Source organism: Vigna radiata, chromosome 10 (genome assembly GCF_000741045.1).
Source record: "Vigna radiata var. radiata cultivar VC1973A chromosome 10, Vradiata_ver6, whole genome shotgun sequence".
NCBI lineage: Eukaryota > Viridiplantae > Streptophyta > Magnoliopsida > Fabales > Fabaceae > Vigna > Vigna radiata.
The window spans coordinates 14,134,483-14,153,912 of record NC_028360.1 but is presented as its reverse complement, the minus strand read 5'-3'; the positions used below and the strand labels follow the sequence as shown (position 1 = coordinate 14,153,912).

At 34.8% G+C, this 19,430-nt stretch overlaps 2 protein-coding genes and 1 pseudogene across 4 annotated transcripts; 2 read left to right on the top strand and 1 right to left on the bottom strand.

Moving 5' to 3' along the window:
- The first annotated feature begins 546 nt into the window (after positions 1-546).
- Positions 547-8,156, top strand: LOC106775941 (annotated as a pseudogene).
- Positions 8,157-9,077: 921 nt separating this feature from the next.
- Positions 9,078-11,713, top strand: LOC106775168 (coatomer subunit zeta-1). The gene is made up of 6 exons (XM_014662239.2): positions 9,078-9,188; positions 9,707-9,866; positions 9,955-10,102; positions 10,223-10,300; positions 11,271-11,355; positions 11,446-11,713. Exons 1-6 carry the CDS (start codon positions 9,180-9,182, stop codon positions 11,503-11,505), a joined length of 540 nt encoding a protein of 179 aa, XP_014517725.1. The 5' UTR covers positions 9,078-9,179; the 3' UTR covers positions 11,506-11,713.
- A 406-nt stretch (positions 11,714-12,119) lies between these two features.
- LOC106776142 lies at positions 12,120-19,397 on the bottom strand. Of its 3 annotated transcripts, XR_001376873.2 has the most exons (9): positions 18,839-19,397; positions 17,660-18,524; positions 16,608-16,796; positions 16,434-16,525; positions 14,275-14,334; positions 14,112-14,181; positions 13,184-13,387; positions 12,505-13,056; positions 12,120-12,393 (listed from the first exon to the last, which is right to left on the bottom strand). XR_001376873.2 is itself a non-coding variant. In XM_014663492.2 (8 exons), exons 2-8 carry the CDS (start codon positions 18,353-18,355, stop codon positions 12,670-12,672), a joined length of 1,698 nt encoding a protein of 565 aa, XP_014518978.1. In that variant the 5' UTR covers positions 18,356-18,524; positions 18,839-19,397; the 3' UTR covers positions 12,121-12,669. The 3 variants fall into 3 exon arrangements, 2 of the variants coding, with proteins under 2 accessions (XP_014518978.1, XP_022643054.1); XM_014663492.2 differs by having other exon boundaries at positions 12,121-13,056; XM_022787333.1 differs by lacking the exon at positions 18,839-19,397 and adding an exon at positions 18,717-18,828 and having other exon boundaries at positions 12,121-13,056.
- Positions 19,398-19,430: the final 33 nt, after the last annotated feature.

Sequence of the window (19,430 nt, the reverse complement as noted above, 5' to 3'; positions counted from 1 at the left end):
ATTATTTATTTATTATTGTATTGAGATATTCTAAATTTAATATTTTAAATTTAATAAAAAAGAATATATACAATATATCAAAATATCATAAAAAAAATCCATGTTATCGTATTACTATCCATAAAAAATTGCAGACGAAGCACATTAAATTATAATTTATCCAATAATTTTCTTTTAAAGTTACTTTTCTTTTTTCATACAAAGAATGAAAGATCTGGTAGCATATACGACATGACCCATGTCAAGACTTTAGAACTTAATCTCATCTACTCTAAATAATAAAGTTAATTAAAAGTGTGTATTTGTTTATTTAACTTAATAAACAAGTTTTTTTTATCTCTGAAAAAAGTATTTTAAACTGGAGAACTCCATTTATTCAAGTAAATATAATAATTATATTTTGTTAGGGTGACGATTATATTAAAGAAATATTTAAAAGATTTTTTTAATAAATAAAAAATTGATTAAAAATAACCTCTGCCCTACTGATGCATATATTGTTTACTTGTTTGTTGAAATATTTAAATCAGCAATTTCTGCTAAACGTGAAAAGTGCAGAAAAGTTTGGAATCTGTATTCTTCGAAAAAAACACAAGATTGTGTATTTTAGAGAGCTAAAAAGCGCGTTTGAAGAGAACGAAGAAGAAGCGTCAGCATGCTGTGCTTCTGCTTCTGCTTCTATCTTTCAGACTGAGATTAGCGAATTCACGGTTGGTAACTCTGCTCACTTTTCACTAATTTTCTTCCATTCTCTGTGTCTTCAATTTTTCACTGGATCCTATTGTGTTCTCTTGTTTCATCTTTTACCAATGCTTATTTCGAGGGTTTCACAGATTCGGAACCTTTTATGTTCCTTCAAATAAAAAAAAAATATATATCTAGAGGTTAGTAATTGAGCGAGATATTACAGTTGAACATTTACAAAATGTTAGGTTTAGAATTTAGGGTCTTAAGTTCGTATAAGATTAGGCTGAAATGAAAAACCCTATCACTGATTGTAGTTAATTTATGTTTTATTTTATTTTATTTTATTTTAATTTTTTTTTTTGTTGATTAAGAGGTGCAATCACTTGGTATAGGAGGCCTATGTTAGATGGAAGACACCTCTCTCTGCTGTGAACAATTGCCCGATGGGGAATGCATTGAGGTTCAGAAAGACGAAGATGGCGCGCTGATTGAATTGGATTGTCAGAATGGTTTTCCTGAGGGGAGAAAGGAATTTGTTGCACCTGCTGTTGGAATGGAGTTTGAGTCATACGATGATGCTTACAATTATTATATTTGCTATGCCAAGGAGGTGGGGTTTCGTGTACGGGTGAAGAATTCATGGTTCAAGCGGAATAGCAGAGAGAAGTATGGTGCAGTGCTTTGCTGTAGCAGCCAGGGTTTCAAGAGAATAAAGGATGTTAATCATTTGAGGAAGGAGACGAGAACTGGTTGTCCTGCAATGATAAGGATGAGATTAGTGGAGTCACAGAGATGGCGGGTGCTTGAAGTTATGCTTGAACATAACCACATGTTGGGTGCTAAGATACAGAGGTTGGTTAAGAAGATGGGAACTGGGTTGAAGAGGAAGTCCTTGCCTAGCTCTGATGCCGAGGGGCAGACGATTAAGTTATATCGTGCACTTGTGATTGACGCGGGAGGTGATGGAATTTCAAACTCCACTGCAAGAGAAGACAGAAGTTTCTGTGAGTTTTCTAATAAGTTGAACCTTAGAAAAGGTGACTCACAGGCCATTTATAATTTCCTCTGCCGAATGCAATTGACTAATCCAAACTTCTTTTACTTGATGGATTTCAATGACGAAGGGCATTTGAGGAATGCATTTTGGGTTGATGCTAGGTCCAGGGCTGCATGTGGTTATTTTGGCGATGTTATTTATTTTGACAACAGTTATTTGTCAAACAAATATGAAATCCAGTTGGTGACTTTTGTTGGAATAAATCACCATGGTCATTCGGTGTTATTAGGATGTGGCCTCCTTGCAAGTGAAACAACAGAGTCTTATGTATGGTTGTTTAGGACATGGGTAAAATGTATGGCGGGATGTTCTCCCCAAACTATTATTACTGACAGGTGCAAGGCTTTGCAGAGAGCAATTGTAGATGTTTTTCCTAGATGTCGTCATTGTTTTGGCTTGTCGTTAATTATGAAAAAGATACCAGAAAAATTGGGAGGTTTGCACAACTATGATGCACTCAGGAAAGCACTGATTAAAGCAGTTTATGAAACATTGAAAGTGATTGAGTTTGAAGCAGCATGGGGATTTATGATTCAACATTTTGGAGTTAGTGATCACGAGTGGCTTCGTTCTCTGTATGAAGATCGAGTTCATTGGGCTCCGGTATTTTTGAAGGACACATTTTTTGCTGGAATGTCTGCAGCTCGCCCTGGTGAGAACATTACTCCTTTTTTTGATAGATACGTGCACAAACAGACTCCGCTGAAGGAGTTTCTTGATAAATATGAATTAGCTCTTCACAAGAAGTACAAAGAAGAGTCTTTTGCAGATATTCAATCAAGGAGCTCAAGCCCCTTGCTGAAAACTAGATGTTCCTTTGAATTGCAGCTCTCCAGATTGTACACTAGAGAAATGTTCATGAAATTCCAGTTAGAAGTGGAAGAAGTATATTCTTGTTTTGGTACAACACAGTTACATGTGGATGGTCCCATCATAATTTTCTTGGTCAAGGAGCGTGTTTTGATTGAGGGAAACCGACGGGAGATACGGGATTTTGAAGTTTTGTACAGTAGGACCGTAGGTGAAGTTCGTTGCATCTGTAGTTGCTTTAATTTTTATGGATATCTTTGTCGACATGCACTGTGTGTGCTCAATTTTAATGGGGTTGAAGAGATACCTCACAGATACATTCTTTCGCGATGGAAGAAAGATTACAAGCGCCTTTATGTTCCTGATCACAGCTCCGGTACCGCTGATGATACTGACCGCATTCAATGGTCTAATCAGTTATTTAGAAGTGCCTTGCAAGTTGTTGAGGAGGGTATACTTTCTCTAGATCATTACAATGTAGCGTTACAATCTTTAGAAGAATCATTGAGTAAGGTTCATGATGTAGAGCAGAGACAAGAGTGACCGGCTTTAATGTACTCTAAAAAATATACAGTTAGTGTTGTTACTTTGTATAACTGCTTAGCGCTGTTTAACTGTGATATTTTTACAATGTCCATAACTTGTATAGCTAAAGATGTTTTTGAGTTAAACCATAATAGGTAGTTCCTCCCATGTTATTTATTTACATGGTAGTGGTACTGCTTCGGAAGTTGATTCAACAATTTGCTATCAGTTAAATTTGTTGAATACATTAATTAGAACTTGATGGAGTTAGGAAGTTACAAAGTAGTTTTTTTCTTTTCATGGTTATGGTTCATCAATGTTACAAAGTTCTGTTTCATAACTCCTTTTTCTATCAATTATTTCTGTTAAAGACTGAATTCGAAAAACCTGAACTATTCCACTCTGGATTCAAGTTACAACATGGATATAGAGATTGAAAGAAAAATATTCAATCTTGTTAGCAATTGTGAATATGAACATTTGCTCTTGTAGAAAGGGAAAACCTTGGAGAATGAAAGATTCTCCTCTTCAATTTAATCCCAGCGAGGGGAGTTTATTTCAGTTTTCATTTCTAAAGTTGATTATATCTTCACTGATTCAAACAGAGGGCAACAAAATAGTATAAACTATTTGTAAAAAGCGTAAAATAGTTTTTTTCTTACTATCAGTCCACTTAGTATGTAGAATATGCATTTATTTTGTGTTGCCAAGCAAGTATTTTATTTTATTTTTTGTCATGTGTTATTTGGTAGAGTGATTTAAATATTTTTGTAAGAAAATGACAAATAAAAAAATGAACATAATTATGAAAAAAAAAAGATATTAAATATTTATTATTTCATTTTGTATTTTCTTCTTTTAATAAATATAAAAAATCACTTTTTAATAATTAAATTATCCTGAAAATAAAGGTTGTTAAGTGGTTAATGGAGTCTCAAAGAATCATTTCTTAAATTAAAATAAGAGAAATCCAGACATGAATGGTGTCAATGAATATTTCATAAAAATAAGAAAAATAAGACATTTTTTTTAGCAATAGATGCTTATAGAATTTGCAAAAAAATAATAATCTATGTTAGTAAAAATGAGAAAGAGAAAATAGATAACAGAAGGAAGAACGCAGTTGGCAGTGAAGAAAAGAGAGCAGAGAAACAGCATTTCGTTCACTGCCACTCTCTCTTTTCTTCTCTAATCTTCTCTGTTACTGTGAGTTTCTATCACTTTCATCGCAACCTAACTTTTACGATTCTCTTTCTCCGCTGCAACCATCTTTTTTTTTCACCATACTTTCAATCTTTATCTGATTTCCGCCGCTATAGCTTTTGTTTCATTCAATTTTGTTGATTCGTGTGCTCAAACCGCATTATCGCAAACCTAATCGGAATCCCATTTGGTCAATTACTTGATTATGCGTAAAATCCAAATTTCACATACCGTAAATTTCCTGTGTCTATTGCTCAAAGTCTTTCTTTTAGCAGTGATGGAATTAATGAATATGTAGACAAACAATTTCTGTGAGGGATTTGTTTTTTCGTATCCACACTTGTTTTTGTGCATTCCAAAATCATACGTAAATGGGATGATCAAGTGTTCGTTTAACCGTTTTTTCTTTTTAACTTGTTTGACTAACTCGGGAATTTTTATTTCTAGTTTTGTTGATAAAACTGAGACTCATAATGTTGTGAATAAGTTTGGATAAATTGGAATTACTTGAAATGTGAGCTTATGGGCATGGCAAGGCTAACTGACATCTCATACTTGACAGAACTCATGTGAACTCTCTGGCTATGACTGACGATACCATGTGTTCTCCAAGCGACAAGGACTTGTCGCTGAGTCCTAATCTTGATATCACGGTAAATTTTTGTCTGTGACTTCATGCTCTGTCTTGTGTTGTGCTTTCTGTGAAATCTAAAACTTTTAAGAGCAAGTGTGTTCGGCTCAACTGGTGACTTTTTTTGTTTCTAACTATCATACTGCGGTAGGTCTTGAAGAACCTTAGGCTCTTGATCATTCTTGTATTGATACTCCTGTTAATGCTTGTTAAATGCGTTCAAAGGGGTTCTCCCAGTTTTAAGAAAATGGCACAATGTCATTGGACTGGTGATTTTTTGGCAATTATGCATTCATATGAATTTCTTGAGTTAAATGAGGGAAGAAGTGTATCGATTGTCTCATTGGTGAAGCTTAAATACTTCTTAATTTGTGAAGTATTGGTGTTCTATTCATATCTGATACCACCAATATATGACCGATATTTCATATGCATATAATCTGCCTAGATACTTACCTAGTGAGGACTCTCCTCTTTTCCTTTGTAGTTTTATGACCATTACTTGCCGTAGCTAGTTCTACTGTAAAATGCAATGCCTTTTAACAACTGTTTTTTAATATAAAATACAGCAAGTCTCGTTATAAATATTGTGCATGTATGTCAACAAGAAATTATTAATATCCCATCACAAATATCATTCATAAATATAAAATGCACTTTTTTTATAAACCATATCAATGTATATAGGCTGTATCTCATCTTCAAATTTTAAGAATTCTTCGTAGCCCTATACCTGTTTCATAATAAATTATTGATGGTCCTCTTCAAATACAAGATAATGATGGAGAGACTTTCCTTTTCCTCTTAGTGGATTATAAATCATTGCAACTAAGATAGATATCTAATTCATTTTTTAATATTGCTTTAGATCTGGGCGATGAACTTGTGTGGAAGAACTAGTTGAGTTATTGCTTCAAGTATATAATTACAATGTATGGTGATAGGGGTAGATAAATAAAGGATAATGATTTTGTCTGAACAAATAAAAGAAACCTCATACCAGTTACCAATATAAAAACTTCAAGTTAGGAAACTAACAAGATCATTTGGTGGTCAAATATATTTCAACTTCCCAAAAATTTTACTGCTTGCACAAATTTCTTATTTTGAATTTGAAATATTTTTTCACCTTTTCCAGATAGATGATGGCTCTCCGAACAGTGAGCAACTTCTTGACATAGTGGATGAGGGCAACGAACTTGACAATGAATGTGGACAATTGTTTGAGATTGATGGAAATGGGCATGAAAATGGGAGGGATGAAACCACAATAGTTGATAGTCACAGTGGAGAATCTCAAGGGAAAGACTGTCCCCCACCAGTTGTGGGAATGGAGTTTGATACCTATGATGATGCCTACAACTATTACAATACCTATGCGAAGGAAATTGGATTTGCTACTCGAGTTAAATCTTCTTGGACGAAACGTAACAGCAAAGAGAAGCGTGGTGCGGTTCTGTGCTGCAACTGTGAGGGTTTCAAAACAACCAAAGAAGCAAATAGTCACAGGAAAGAAACAAGAACGGGCTGTCTAGCAATGATTAGATTGAGATTAGTGGAATCTAACAGGTGGAGAGTCGATGAAGTCAAGCTTGAGCATAACCATTCATTTGATCCTGAAAGAGCACAAAACTCTAAATCACATAAGAGGATGGACACTAGGGCAAAAAGAAAAGTTGAGCCAACTCTAGACGTTGAAGTAAGAACAATCAAGTTATATCGAATGCCTGTTGTAGATGCATCAGGTTATGGAAGCTCAAATTCCACTGAAGGTGCAACAAATAACCACATTAATTGTTCCAAGCGTTTGAAACTTAAAAAAGGTGATCCGGAGCTGATTTCAAATTACTTCTGCCGCATTCAATTGACTAATCCTAACTTTTTCTATGTTATGGATCTGAATGATGATGGACAACTGAGGAATGTATTTTGGATTGACTCTAGATCTAGGGCTGCTTATAGTTATTTTGGTGATGTGGTTGCATTTGACTCAACGTGTTTGTCAAACAATTACGAGATTCCTCTTGTTGCATTTGTTGGTGTTAATCACCATGGAAAATCTATTTTGCTAGGATGTGCTCTGCTTGCAGATGAGACATTTGAAACATATATTTGGCTATTTAGGGCATGGCTCACATGTATGACTGGTCGCCCTCCACAAACTATGATCACAAACCAGTGTAAGGCCTTGCAAAGTGCAATTGCTGAGGTTTTCCCCCGAGCTCACCATAGAATTTGTCTATCACAAGTCATGCAGAGCATTCTTGGGTGTTTTGTGCAGTTTCAGGAGTACGAGGCATTTCAAATTGCACTTACTAAAGTCATATATGACTCTAAAACAGTAGAGGAGTTTGAAAGGGCTTGGGATGATCTGACCCAGCATTTTGGAATAAGAAATCACGAAAAGATCCTAACCTTGCATGAGGAACGAGAGCATTGGGCTCCAGTGTACTCCAAAGACACATTTTTTGCTGGAATATCTGATTATGAAAAGGGTGAGTCTGTGGTTCCCTTTTTCAAGGGTCATGTGCATCAACAAACTTCTTTGAAAGAATTTTTTGAGATTTATGAATTAGTTCAACAGAAAAAACATAAAACCGAAGTTCTTGATGATCTTGAGTCATGCGATTTGAGCTCAATACTGAAGACAAGATGCTACTACGAGTTGCAAATCTCTAAATTGTACACAAATGCTGTATTTAGGAAGTTTCAAGATGAGGTAGTGATGATGCCCTCTTGTTTCAGCATCACGCAGACTCAAACTAGTGGCTCTACGGTGACGTACATGGTAAAAGAACGAGAAGTGGAAGACCCTGCAACAGATGCTAGGCATTTTGAAGTCATGTATGATAAAGCTGGAACAGAAGTGCGCTGCATTTGTAGTTGCTTTAATTTCAAGGGCTACCTGTGCAGACATGCCTTGTATATCCTAAATTACAATGGTGTGGAGGAAATTCCATGTCAATACATTTTGTCAAGATGGAGGAAAGATTTTAAGCGTTTGTATGTACCTCATCTTAGTGCTGATAATGTTGATATAAGCAACCCAGTTCAGTGTTTTGATCATTTGTACAAACGTGCCATGCGAGTTGTTGAAGAGGGGATGATATCCCAAGATCATTATATGGTTTCTTGGCAAGCATTTAAAGAATCTCTGAATAAGATTCGCCTTGTAGCAGACAAGATTGAATAAACAAATCAAAGAATAATGCTAATAATATGTTGTGCATAATTTATTATTCATTTCTTCCTTTTCCTAGCACTGACACACGGACATGGTTCTTCTTTGGCTGCATTCTTATGAAAGCACAGAAATTCTTTTCTCTGCCAAGCAGATCGTTTGTTTCAACTTTTTGTCATGCAAGGGGGAAGAATTTGTCATTCCATGGTGTTCTTTTTTCCTTAAGTCAAACACTAATGAATATTCACAAAAACCTACAAATAACACAGCCATTAATTTGATACCCGTAAAGTTCTAATGTTTTCAGAAATGGTAATTGAATCGCTACAGTTTTATTTTTTCTTGTAAGAGGTCTAACTAGGTCATCCTCATTGGAAGTTTATAATGGTTCTCTTGAAATAGTTGGATTCAGAGACAATAAAAAAATTAAAAAAAGTTGTGATTTACTCTTTTTTATGGGAGTTTTAATTATTTTAGAGTGATTTGATGCATCTGACAACTCACATAGTTTTCTTTTTTCATAGAATTACATATAAAAAAAAAAGTTTACAAGTCCTGTTCCACTGCATGAACTATATTTTCTTTACATTACTCAAATAAATTAATCTAGTTCATATTCATTTGGTTAATTTATATTATTTTCTCAATCAATTATTTTTTAATTTTAGATTTTGTTAATTTTTTCTTATACTTTTACTGATTTGATATTTTTATGATCATGTATGTTTACTGTTACTAAGTGTTCTTTTTTATATATATTGAGTAATTAAATTAATTAATTAATTATATATATATATATATATATATATATATATATATATATATACATTAACTTATAGAAAGGAAATAACTACTCAGTATTTTTAATTAATTTACATATTAAATCACTTACTCTCTCCTCTTGAGTCAACAACAACAATAATAATAATAATAATAATAATAATAATAATATTATTATTATTATTATTATAAATATTCTTATTATTATTAAATAAATAACGAAAGGGAGCTCAAGTACTAGAGTTGACAGAGATTGAAAAATTTTGATTCAGTGAAAGTCTTCTCTGGTTGTTCCCCGACCGACCATGTCTCATGTAAGTTTCTGTCTTTCTCTCTTCTTTTCGACATTTCAATTTCATTCTTTTGCCGTCATCCACTTCGCACCAATCCAGATCTGTTTTGCCCCCATTTCTCTGTGCCTGTTACTTGGATCAGATTCATATATTATACCTAATTTATGATTTTACATGCATGCATGTCTTCCCTTCATTGCATTACAGTCATAATTGAATTATGTCATCTAATTCGTGTAACTATTTATGTATGTGGTAGTTTTGTCCTTTGAATTTGGTTGCAAAAATGAAATCACTCTTGGCTTATTTGTGGATCACACTACTCTGATCTGACCCAACACTAGGCTGCAATTGAACTGTGATGACTTTTTGTGTGTTTTAGGTATTGATTATTCTGAGGTTGAGAGAATCTGATTTTAATTCACTTAGTTCTATGAAAATTGGAATAATTTTAAGCTAGATGAAATGCTGAGATTTTGAAACGTTTTCAGAGGTCCCTTTGAGGAATTTTCTGATCCTCTTCCCTGTGTTTTTCTTAGGAGACATGCCCTTCTGTGAAGAACATCCTTTTGTTGGATTCTGATGGGAAACGTGTTGCTGTCAAATACTTCTCTGAAGACTGGCCAACGAATAGTGCCAAGGAAAATTTTGAGAAAGTTGTGTTTACCAAGACTCAGAAGACCAATGCTCGCACGGAAGGTCCATAATTTTCTGTGATATAAGTACATGATGAATGACCCTGCCATGATTTGTCGATGAAAATTTGTCTGTTTGGTTTATTTGACAGCGGAAATAGCAATGTTTGAGAACAACATCGTTGTTTACAAGTTTGTCCAAGATCTTCACTTCTTTGTCACCGGTGGTGATTATGAAAACGAGCTTATCTTAGCCACAGTTCTTCAGGCTTTTTTTGATTCCGTGGGGCTCCTGCTCAGGTTGTTGTCTTAAATGAACTATTTATCTATGCGTCATAGTCAAGGGTGTTTTCTATCTATCGCTATTAAGTATTATCACGGTAGTCCTTTGATGATTTTATACTGCCTTTCTCCCTCCAGAGGCAATGTGGACAAGAAGGAAGCACTTGAGAACTTGGATCTCATTCTGTTGTGCATTGATGAAATTGCTGATGGCGGGTACGCTATATGCTATTCATATAACATTACATTCTTCCGTTGTTTGTTTGTTAGCTTCTCTATGTCTTCTCTTGCTCTTCCCACTTCTTTCAACTTGCAAACTGTAGCAGCTATTTGATACATCAGAGATCAATTGTTTTAATGCTGTTAAATTATTAGAATTGTAAATTTTCACCATGAAAGCAAAAGAACCTTCTTTGAACTGTTATTCTGCTAGGAAGGAACTTGAATACCAGAGTTGGGGCTTTCTAAGTTCATCATGATACTCTTGAATTCAAATTTTCTAAACATTCAAATGTTCGAGTAGCAAACTGGCTTGCATCAGTTTTTGATAGCTCAGGAGCGTGATCAATGAGACGAAATAAATGTCACTTTGACAAGATCTATACAGTTCAACAGCCAGGGTAGAATTTGAATACATATGATATTTCCGCTGAGTTTTTCTCACGATGACATCTATTTTTAAGTTCTTTTCATTTTTAAGCCAACCTCATGCCCTTGGTAAGATGTATGTTTTTTCCCCTGTTAAACAAAAAGATGAACACATTTTGAATGAAGAGGTAGGTTGTTTGGATGTTTTGGATAAAAGTTCCAGCAAGCCATACATTTTCAGAGTTCATGACTTAACCTTAAAAGACAAGACATGACTTGGATACAGTTATTTGTGTTGCTACTCCTTAAATGTTTTACCCCCCAGGTTTTCCGTGGGAAAATGCACAGTGCACATATAGTTGTAGTACCTTGATACTTCAGCTGCCTTTGTGATTTCAATAGTTATAGGTCCCCTGGTACTGTGTAGGAATACCAGTGGTATCAGATCTTGAATCACATTTATCTTGAAAGTGGCACACCCCTCTAAGCTTCCCTCTCGTTTTCACCTCTGCACTTCTCTCCTTATTATATCTGCTCTACCTTTTTCTTGGCTCCACCTGTGTGTCACATAAATTTCATGTCATCACATTTTGTGCAGCATCATTCTTGAAACTGATCCAAATGTTATAGCCGGGAAAGTTGCTAGCAATAGTATAGATTCTGGTGCTCCTTTGTCTGAACAGGTACGTTACATCCTTTACTTTAATACCAAAAATGAAAATTGACATTAAATTCACTAATCTGAGGAATGTGTGCATTTCTTTTCATTGCAGACACTAAGTCAAGCATTGGCCACAGCCAGGGAACATCTTGCAAGGTCTCTTCTAAAATGATTCATATGGCATTTTACAAAGGAAGAAATTTGTCTTTTTGACTTATCCTACAAACGTTTATAAGAACATCATTCCATTCTCGAACAATTGGACCTTGAAGATAATGTTACTTGACATGAAAATACAGGATATTTTGGCACTACTTTTCTTGTGACGATTTGTTTATATAGTTACCCATTAAAATTTAAGGATAAAGGCGTGCTGCGTATCTTTTAAGTTTCAAAAAATTTATTTTAGTACATATTTATTCTAAATTTCTTACTTTAGCACAAAAGCGTACAACTTTGCCTTTGAAATTGATTGTTTATATTAAGTTGATACTGCAAACATCACTTACCATTTTCGGGAAAAAAGAGAAATACAAACACCTGATTCTTACACAAAATTCACGACAGTTGAAACTAATGAACGGAAAAGGTTAGAACACGGGTCAGGTTGAATAAGTTCCTCTAAATGTTTATAGTGGAATAGGTGTGAAAAGGATCATTTCTATAAATAAAACCGTTTGTGAGAGATAAAATTAATTTAATGATCTTAAATTTCTCAGGAAATCATTTATATAACTTTTCAATGAATTATGTTAAAAAAATAAACGGACTATATATAATCCAAAAATTATATCTCCTCTTACTGGTATTACACTTCGAAATACAAACGAGTATGTATACAGCCTGATTGAGGTAACAACTACCAATTGTTCCTTCAACGTAATTCTACTTGAAGAAATACAGGTAGTAAAAAGTTACAAATTCCACTTCAATGTAGTAAAACTATAAATTTTATAGTCTCGCCAGAATCACATCTTTCGCTTTGATATTTATAGAGAAATTCTTCTATATGTAAATCAAATTGGCACCCGTCTGCAAATTCAGCTAAACTAAAGATGACCTGTGAAGTGTACAAATATTCAATTCATATAAACTTCTAATACACTAATTGAAGAACTCATAGATTAAAGGCTACAAGAATTTTGGCTTTGTTTGAGACTTTGATACCTACCCATGGCAGGCAACGGTTGAGGATTTCTTCACGCACACCAAAGCATGTGAATAAGCAAAGAGAAATGCTTTTTTCCTTCATGTTTTAACTTCAAACTTGAAACAGCCTTAACAGCAAAAGTGATTGATGTTGAACAATCCTTGGACAATTATAGTATTAGTATCTCTATTGTATGACAAGATAATCCGCACCACTACGGAAAGCATCACCAGCTGTAGGGGGTAAGTTTTTGGGAGAAATGTTTTTCCTGACTTGGGCGTGAGTCTCTGCTTCATGCTGAAACATCTTCACCAATTCTTGCAGCTCGAGCTTCCTAACTTCAACCTGTTCTTCGGCAACGGGGTTTTTCAGCCCAAGGTAAACCATGCCAACTGCAATCAGCACTACTCCAAGGAAGACAAGGATGGCTGTAAAAACACCAAATGCATATGGTGTATTTTCTGCCCCAGGTATCCCATCAACGTTGATCCCAAATAACCCAGTAACGATGGTGAGGACAACACCAACACCACCAAATACAGCTAAATTATGGGTTACCCGAAGGCTTTTATCCTGGATAGATATTCAGCAGATGCAAGATAATTATCATGTTAATCTAGGGTGAGCAAAATAAAGTTGTTCTAGCTACTCTCTGAAAGTAAGGAAAGTATTCTAAATGAAGGTTCTGAAGCATTGATACCTGTAACCAAGCTCGAACAGTGCTCTGCATGACATCTTGAATGGTAAACAGACGGCCGCGAACTGCTTCTTGCTCCTCGATCATTTCTCTTGTGCTCTTTTTTATTCCCTCTAGCAGGCTTCTTGCTCCATTTCCTTTTAGATGTTGGAGAAGCTCAAAGACAATCTCTTCCCTTGCATGGAGGGACCACTTCACTCTGATAACCTGCAATGAAACACAAATATTGTAAAAAGCTTCTGTGTAATGATTTGGCCATTATGAATTGCTCTAGGAAAATAAATCAATATAATTAAGAGCCCAGCAGCATTAGGCCAGTGTTCAGCTTAATTGATTTCTGAATTAAGTACATATGGTTAATTAACAAGCCAACACTAAATCAAACTACTTTCAAGCATGTTTGGTTCAAATTATCCCTCAGAATTTTTGACTTCCAAAATAATTATTAATGGTTTTGCTAATGAGTGCCCATAGGGCACAGATAAAGAAATCAGTAAATAGAACTTTTTTTTTTAAGAAATCACCGTATGATTGTATTGGAACCATCAATGGGGGGAGGGCGTATTTGTTAAACATTTTCCCATGAAAACTTACCACTTTTAATTCCGTAGTTAGAAAAATAGAAAGACCAAGGAAATAATGTATACGATGAAGTATATTGCTCGTAATCAATGTTGAGAAATATAAATAAACCCTAGCGTTGCTAGTTTAAGCATACAGCTCCTGTATAATTTAACATTAAGTACTATGTTATTGGTTATGTGAACTACTAAACCTGCAACGGCAAGATCAACCTTTGAACGACAACCGATTGAAAATCTTAACCATCGTTTTGTGTCCTATTACTGAGTGAAAATAATTGAACAAAAATGCATTTCCATCCTAATCATGAAATCAGCACCTTGTCTATGGATGTATCTTTAGGACATACCTGTGTTGATAACTTTCTGATTTCTTGATTTAAGATTAAGATGAAAAGATTCAAATCTTCATGGTTTCTCCTAGTCAAAGACAAAACTAACAATTTAGTGCAAGACAGTTTATAGGACTCGAATGAAATGACTTGAATTCAGACACATTGCACATTTAAAAACCTGTTCATAAACTTCAATTCAATCTCATCTGCCGCCCCAAATATAGATTTACGGAATAACCTGAAAAACTAAAACAAATGTCAAACCAAAGTGACATGACTTCAAGTTCACATAAAATTGGAAAAAAGAGTGTGCTGGAACATCAATGCAAGCATGAGGTACATTGTCCATCTTTAGGACATTCCTAAGGAACAATATGCCCGGTATAATAAAGTATGTGGTAAAAGTCAACAAATCTAAAGTACAAAATTTAATGGAGAAATGCAACAAAACCTAACCTGGCAATCCACATTTTACTATCTTTTGTAGATAAGAGTCAGAACTGATAGACAACACAGTACATTCCTTTTTTATGTTCCATAAACAGTAACTCTTTTTTTCATATCCTTGATTGCTTCTCTTTTAGAATATGTAATAATATTTACAAACTTAACTCACCCTCAAACATCTTAAGTTATGTTACTAGAAGCAAGACCTAACCTACTTCTGACTGTTTTTTCATTTTTTTCTTGTTTTCCAGAATTAGGAAATGCTTTTAGACGCATCCAGAGTTCAAGGTAACTTAAAAAATAAAGAATCAGTAACATAGAGAGTTAGGTGAGTTCAAGAATAAAGATCAGCGTACATCCAGGTTTTGTCCACCCAGTTCCCACCCAAAAAAAAAGATTAACTAAATGCATAAATATGATTAACTTAATCTTATAAATGGTTAAAAGTAAATACATATGACTATATAATTATGATATATGGTTGATATCAACCATTAGTGAGGAAAAACTAACCACTATTAAACATTTTATGACTCTATTAATCATTTGCGAGACAAAGATAGCCATGATTAGATATTTCAATAGAGTCATGACAATAATAACCACATTCATAATTGCATATAATCACATTCCTTCCCCCTTAAATCTTAGCCACTTATCCGATGAAACTATCATTTTTACACAAATGGGTAACGGCAGGTGAGAGTCAAGAACAGCACGATACTATTAACCAACTTCTGAGGCAAAGTTAATCACTATCAGATATTTCAAATAACCTCGTGAAACTTTTAACCACATATAAAAAAAAATTTATAATTATATTCATTATCTTAATCACATGTATCACAATATTTTATACACGTAATTAATTATGTATGTTAGGTGGATGCCAAGTGTAAAATATAAGTGGGACGAGTATCAGTACTAAGAAGTTTAGGAGTCATGTTGAGTTAAAGTACAGGCGGTTTTCAGCATGTGAACCATATCAAAACTCTCCGATTTTTTGGATTGAAAGCTTGTCCTTAGTAGTGTATCCTCTTCTGAGCGTTGTATTGCTTGAAATTCACTACGAGCAATTCATTTGAAAATTTCTTATCACGGAATCTCGGGCCCTCTAGAAATTCATCTAAGCTGGTGAGTATTTTCAATCGTCCATTTTCCTATTCATTTTATACCTATTTCTCTATTTCCTATTTTGTATTTTTCCTCTTTTGTGCATATTCTTTTCCTATTGATACACATCAAATCAAATTTGGACCATCCAAAATTCGAGGAAACCATTATATTAAATTCAGAAAAGAAAAAATTATCATTTTAACTAAGCTTAGATCTATATAATCACAATGCACAAGCCTACATGCTACAAATTGTTTATAGATGAGAAAGGGAAACATGAACGCATGAAATGATGGCAAATATGAGCTAGAAACTATTTACAAAGGAGAAAGGCAAAACATGAGTGCATGACATGATGGTAAATATGAACCACTTCATTTTTTTCTCTAGTGCGGTTAAAAAAATATTTGCAATCTAAAAAGAACAAAAGGTCCTTTTAATCTCCTTTGAAATACAAACAGAAAAACTTATTTAACAAAGTTTATACTTAAGAGTAGAGAGTAGAAAAACATAATGAGACTTGAGACTGACATGTGTATATGTAAAGCTTCAAGAGTTAGTATATCAAACCCTAACCGGAAATAGAAGCATGCCTGCAAGGTATTGCAGAATACACGTCTGTAATACATTTCTCTTCTTTCTTAATACAGATTGCCATTTTCGTTTTATTGGTTTCTAACATATTGTTTCATGCGAGCTTTACCAGCTTCAAATACGAAGGAAAACCCGTTTTTCACTAGTAAAAAAAAATACAAATAACAATGCTGTCATTACCTATCATCCCATCGAGAGAGGCGGCAAGCAAGATGTGCTATAACTTCATGCACAGTTCTCGGCACATTATACCCTCCAGCTGAGAGAAGCTCCTGCCATAGTGGGTCACTGAATGAATTACAGCTTTCAAAAATAATATTAATGTGTAAATAGAGGCCAGAGAGCAAGAACAACCTGAACTTCTGTTATACCTAAAGCATTTATCCTTGACACAGATCCTTTTACATGCATTACAGTTACAAGGAAGTTCTGTGCTTGCCAAGACCTAAGAACAATAGGAATGTCATCTTCTTCAACAAGAGGATCACCAGCTGATTGTCCCAAGAGCTCAAATAACAGCCCTCCCGCAACTCTAACTGGGACCTACAAATAAGAGATAACTCCAAACAATAATTTAGACCCGTTTTCAAGGAAAAGTCGCAATGGGGTCACTCGTTGGAGGCTTTCTTTGGGGTGGGGGGCAGTCCCAGTCATTGAATGTCTACTTAACAGTTATATTTGTTTTACCACCAATGGTTGGCACAAATAGAAGTAACTTGTCTCTCTTAACTAAGTGATCCAAGATTCGAATCTTAGTAATGTCACCTTTGATATAGAATCAACCCTATTACGAGGGGAAGACCCACCATGTGTGCTCAAGGTCCTTTTGGGGACCATGAATAATGTGTATCAATACCACAGTCAACAACACAGCAAATGTTCCTATATGGATTTCTTTCAGAAAAAACAGCTACCTGCTGGTTGTGTGACACAATCCAAACTGAGGTTTAATGCCTAAGGAACCCAAGATTTACTTTTTTATTCTTCTAGTTTGCTTTTTGTGATTTCTTGATTTACAAAGTCTCAGATCTTATTTTTCTTGGCAAACTTCTAAAAAATGCACCATATCACATCCCTAAAATTTTGTTGCTATAATATATACTTATACTAAAATTATCAAGTTAGTACAAGGATTCAAGCATGCTGGCTTTTCCCAAAAAGACTTCTTTATCATTTTCTCGAAAAACTAAAGACAATAGCATGGGATTTATTGGTCTTTGCTACGCTGCTACTGGGCTTCGTTCTTACTAAAACACATCAAGTAAAGATCCAAATTTCCAACAGTTATATGTATACTTTATATTTGTTACATGTAAATGCGTTTAGCAAACAAAGAGCCCAATCTAGATTGCTAAATAATAGCATTTTTTAAGACTAACGATTGCAATGTTGAAAATGCTAAGTACCTCATAGAAGAGGTGTTTCATCCGGTCACTTATAAGTCTACTTTCGTCTCTCAAAGCTAGACTAACAGCAGGATGTAGCCATTGAGCATTGTTGAGCCAAGCCTCAACATTGGGGTGACCAGCAGAAACATGGCACCACCAAATAGGCCCAGCCGGACGCTCCCAGTAGGGAGCCGCCAAATCTGCTACAGTAAAATCATCTTCAGAATCCTCAAACTCAAATTGATGAGCAGACCATACAGCATCAACCTGAACTGTTTGGACAAGTTCAGAAATTCTTGCCCATCCAATGGGAACCCAATGCCCACCATCATACCTTCTAGACTGGCCAGCCTGACGAACCTGGCTCTCCTTGTCATCATCAGAGGCACCAAACAAACTGTCCCGTGAGACATTTACAGACGAAAGATCTGACATCTTATTTTTATCCGGTCTCAAAGAAGAAGCCTCCTTTAAACCATCAGAAGGGGCATGCATCTTTGAATGTTGTTGCCCATTAACCTGTATGTCTGCGGTATTTGATGAGGACCTCCATTTAGCTGATCTGTTTTGTCCTCGAACATATTCAAAAGCACAAATAAGCCCATCAATCCAAAAGTTACTTCCATGATTGGGATCTCTACCATGATAAATTTTTTGGCTATCTGGTTTCTTCGTTGTTCCTGAGGAATAAAATTGAACTTCAGCATCACTCATTTTTCTGCTCGTAATGAACCCGGCATAGAGCTTTTAAGTCATCCCTTCAAAACAATTCTTATATGAGGAAAGTTACAATGGCCTGGCGTTTGAAAAACTTCAGATTTCAAGCCAGAATTTGACAATCAACATCAAGCTCCCTGCTTCCCTGACTCATCACAAATCAATGCTGCAATTTGCACGGAAAACGGATTAATTGTAGAAAAAGACATCAAAGATATTCTTACTAAATTCAGCAAATCAATTGTTAATCTGTCATGCAATCTATTTTCTTGATTAAAAGAAGGAACAGGTTAGGGTATGGCATCGTAAAGTCGTGATTGACACAAACATGGGAGAAAAACAAAATTCAAATTCATACCAAAACAACAAATAACTCGAAACTGTATCTATCTATCAGCCACAGAAGGTAAACAAAGGAAACTGCAAATAATGAAGACAGTAATAACATTTAATTTGATTTGAAGAACGAAAGGAAATTACCAGAGACAGAGGAGAGTGGACTCTCTAAATCCCCAAGAGAATATTTATAAAATTAATTATAAATTAATGAAGAAAGAACACGCAGCACGCGAAATTCTACCACTCCTCGCTAACAATCATAGTTGCTACAACAACTGGGCACACGTTTTCCACATTATAAAAAGAAAAAAAAAAAAAAAACGAATCATTGTACTACTTTATTTTACTGTAATTTACGTTGTTAGGCGTTCAAGCATCTATTCTTCTTCTTTTCTTTTTCTCTTAACGTTACTTTCAACTCTCAACTCTCAGAGTAACCAAAATTCTGCATTTATTCGGATTTGGTATGCCTATGAGGGAACCTAATCTTCATTTTGTTAGTTTAGTGAGCAGAATTCGCAGTCCTTTTTTTCATCCTTGATTTATCGTAAGGCTAGAGGGGCATAGTTTCCATGATTAGAAAGTCTTCAAAAAAATTTAAGAGAACGCTGAACACAATGTATGCAAATCCGAATTAAGGCTTAGAAGTCAAATAGCGGGAACACAATGTATGCACTTGTATTTTTTAACTAAATATATCCGTCTAATTATCCTTAATCGAGAATAAATTGTC

Coding starts and splice junctions, on each gene's coding strand:
- LOC106776142 (XM_014663492.2), bottom strand. CDS start 18,355: ATGAGTGATGCTGAAGTTCAATTTTATTCCTCAGGAACAACGAAGAAA. Junction 16,526..16,607: donor TAGGTATAACAGAAGTTCAG/GTTGTTCTTGCT, acceptor CCACTATGGCAG/GAGCTTCTCTCAGCTGGAGG. Junction 13,388..14,111: donor TCAGAAAGTTATCAACACAG/GTATGTCCTAAA, acceptor GTTTCATTGCAG/GTTATCAGAGTGAAGTGGTC.
- LOC106775168 (XM_014662239.2), top strand. Junction 10,103..10,222: donor TCCGTGGGGCTCCTGCTCAG/GTTGTTGTCTTA, acceptor TTCTCCCTCCAG/AGGCAATGTGGACAAGAAGG. Junction 10,301..11,270: donor GATGAAATTGCTGATGGCGG/GTACGCTATATG, acceptor CATTTTGTGCAG/CATCATTCTTGAAACTGATC.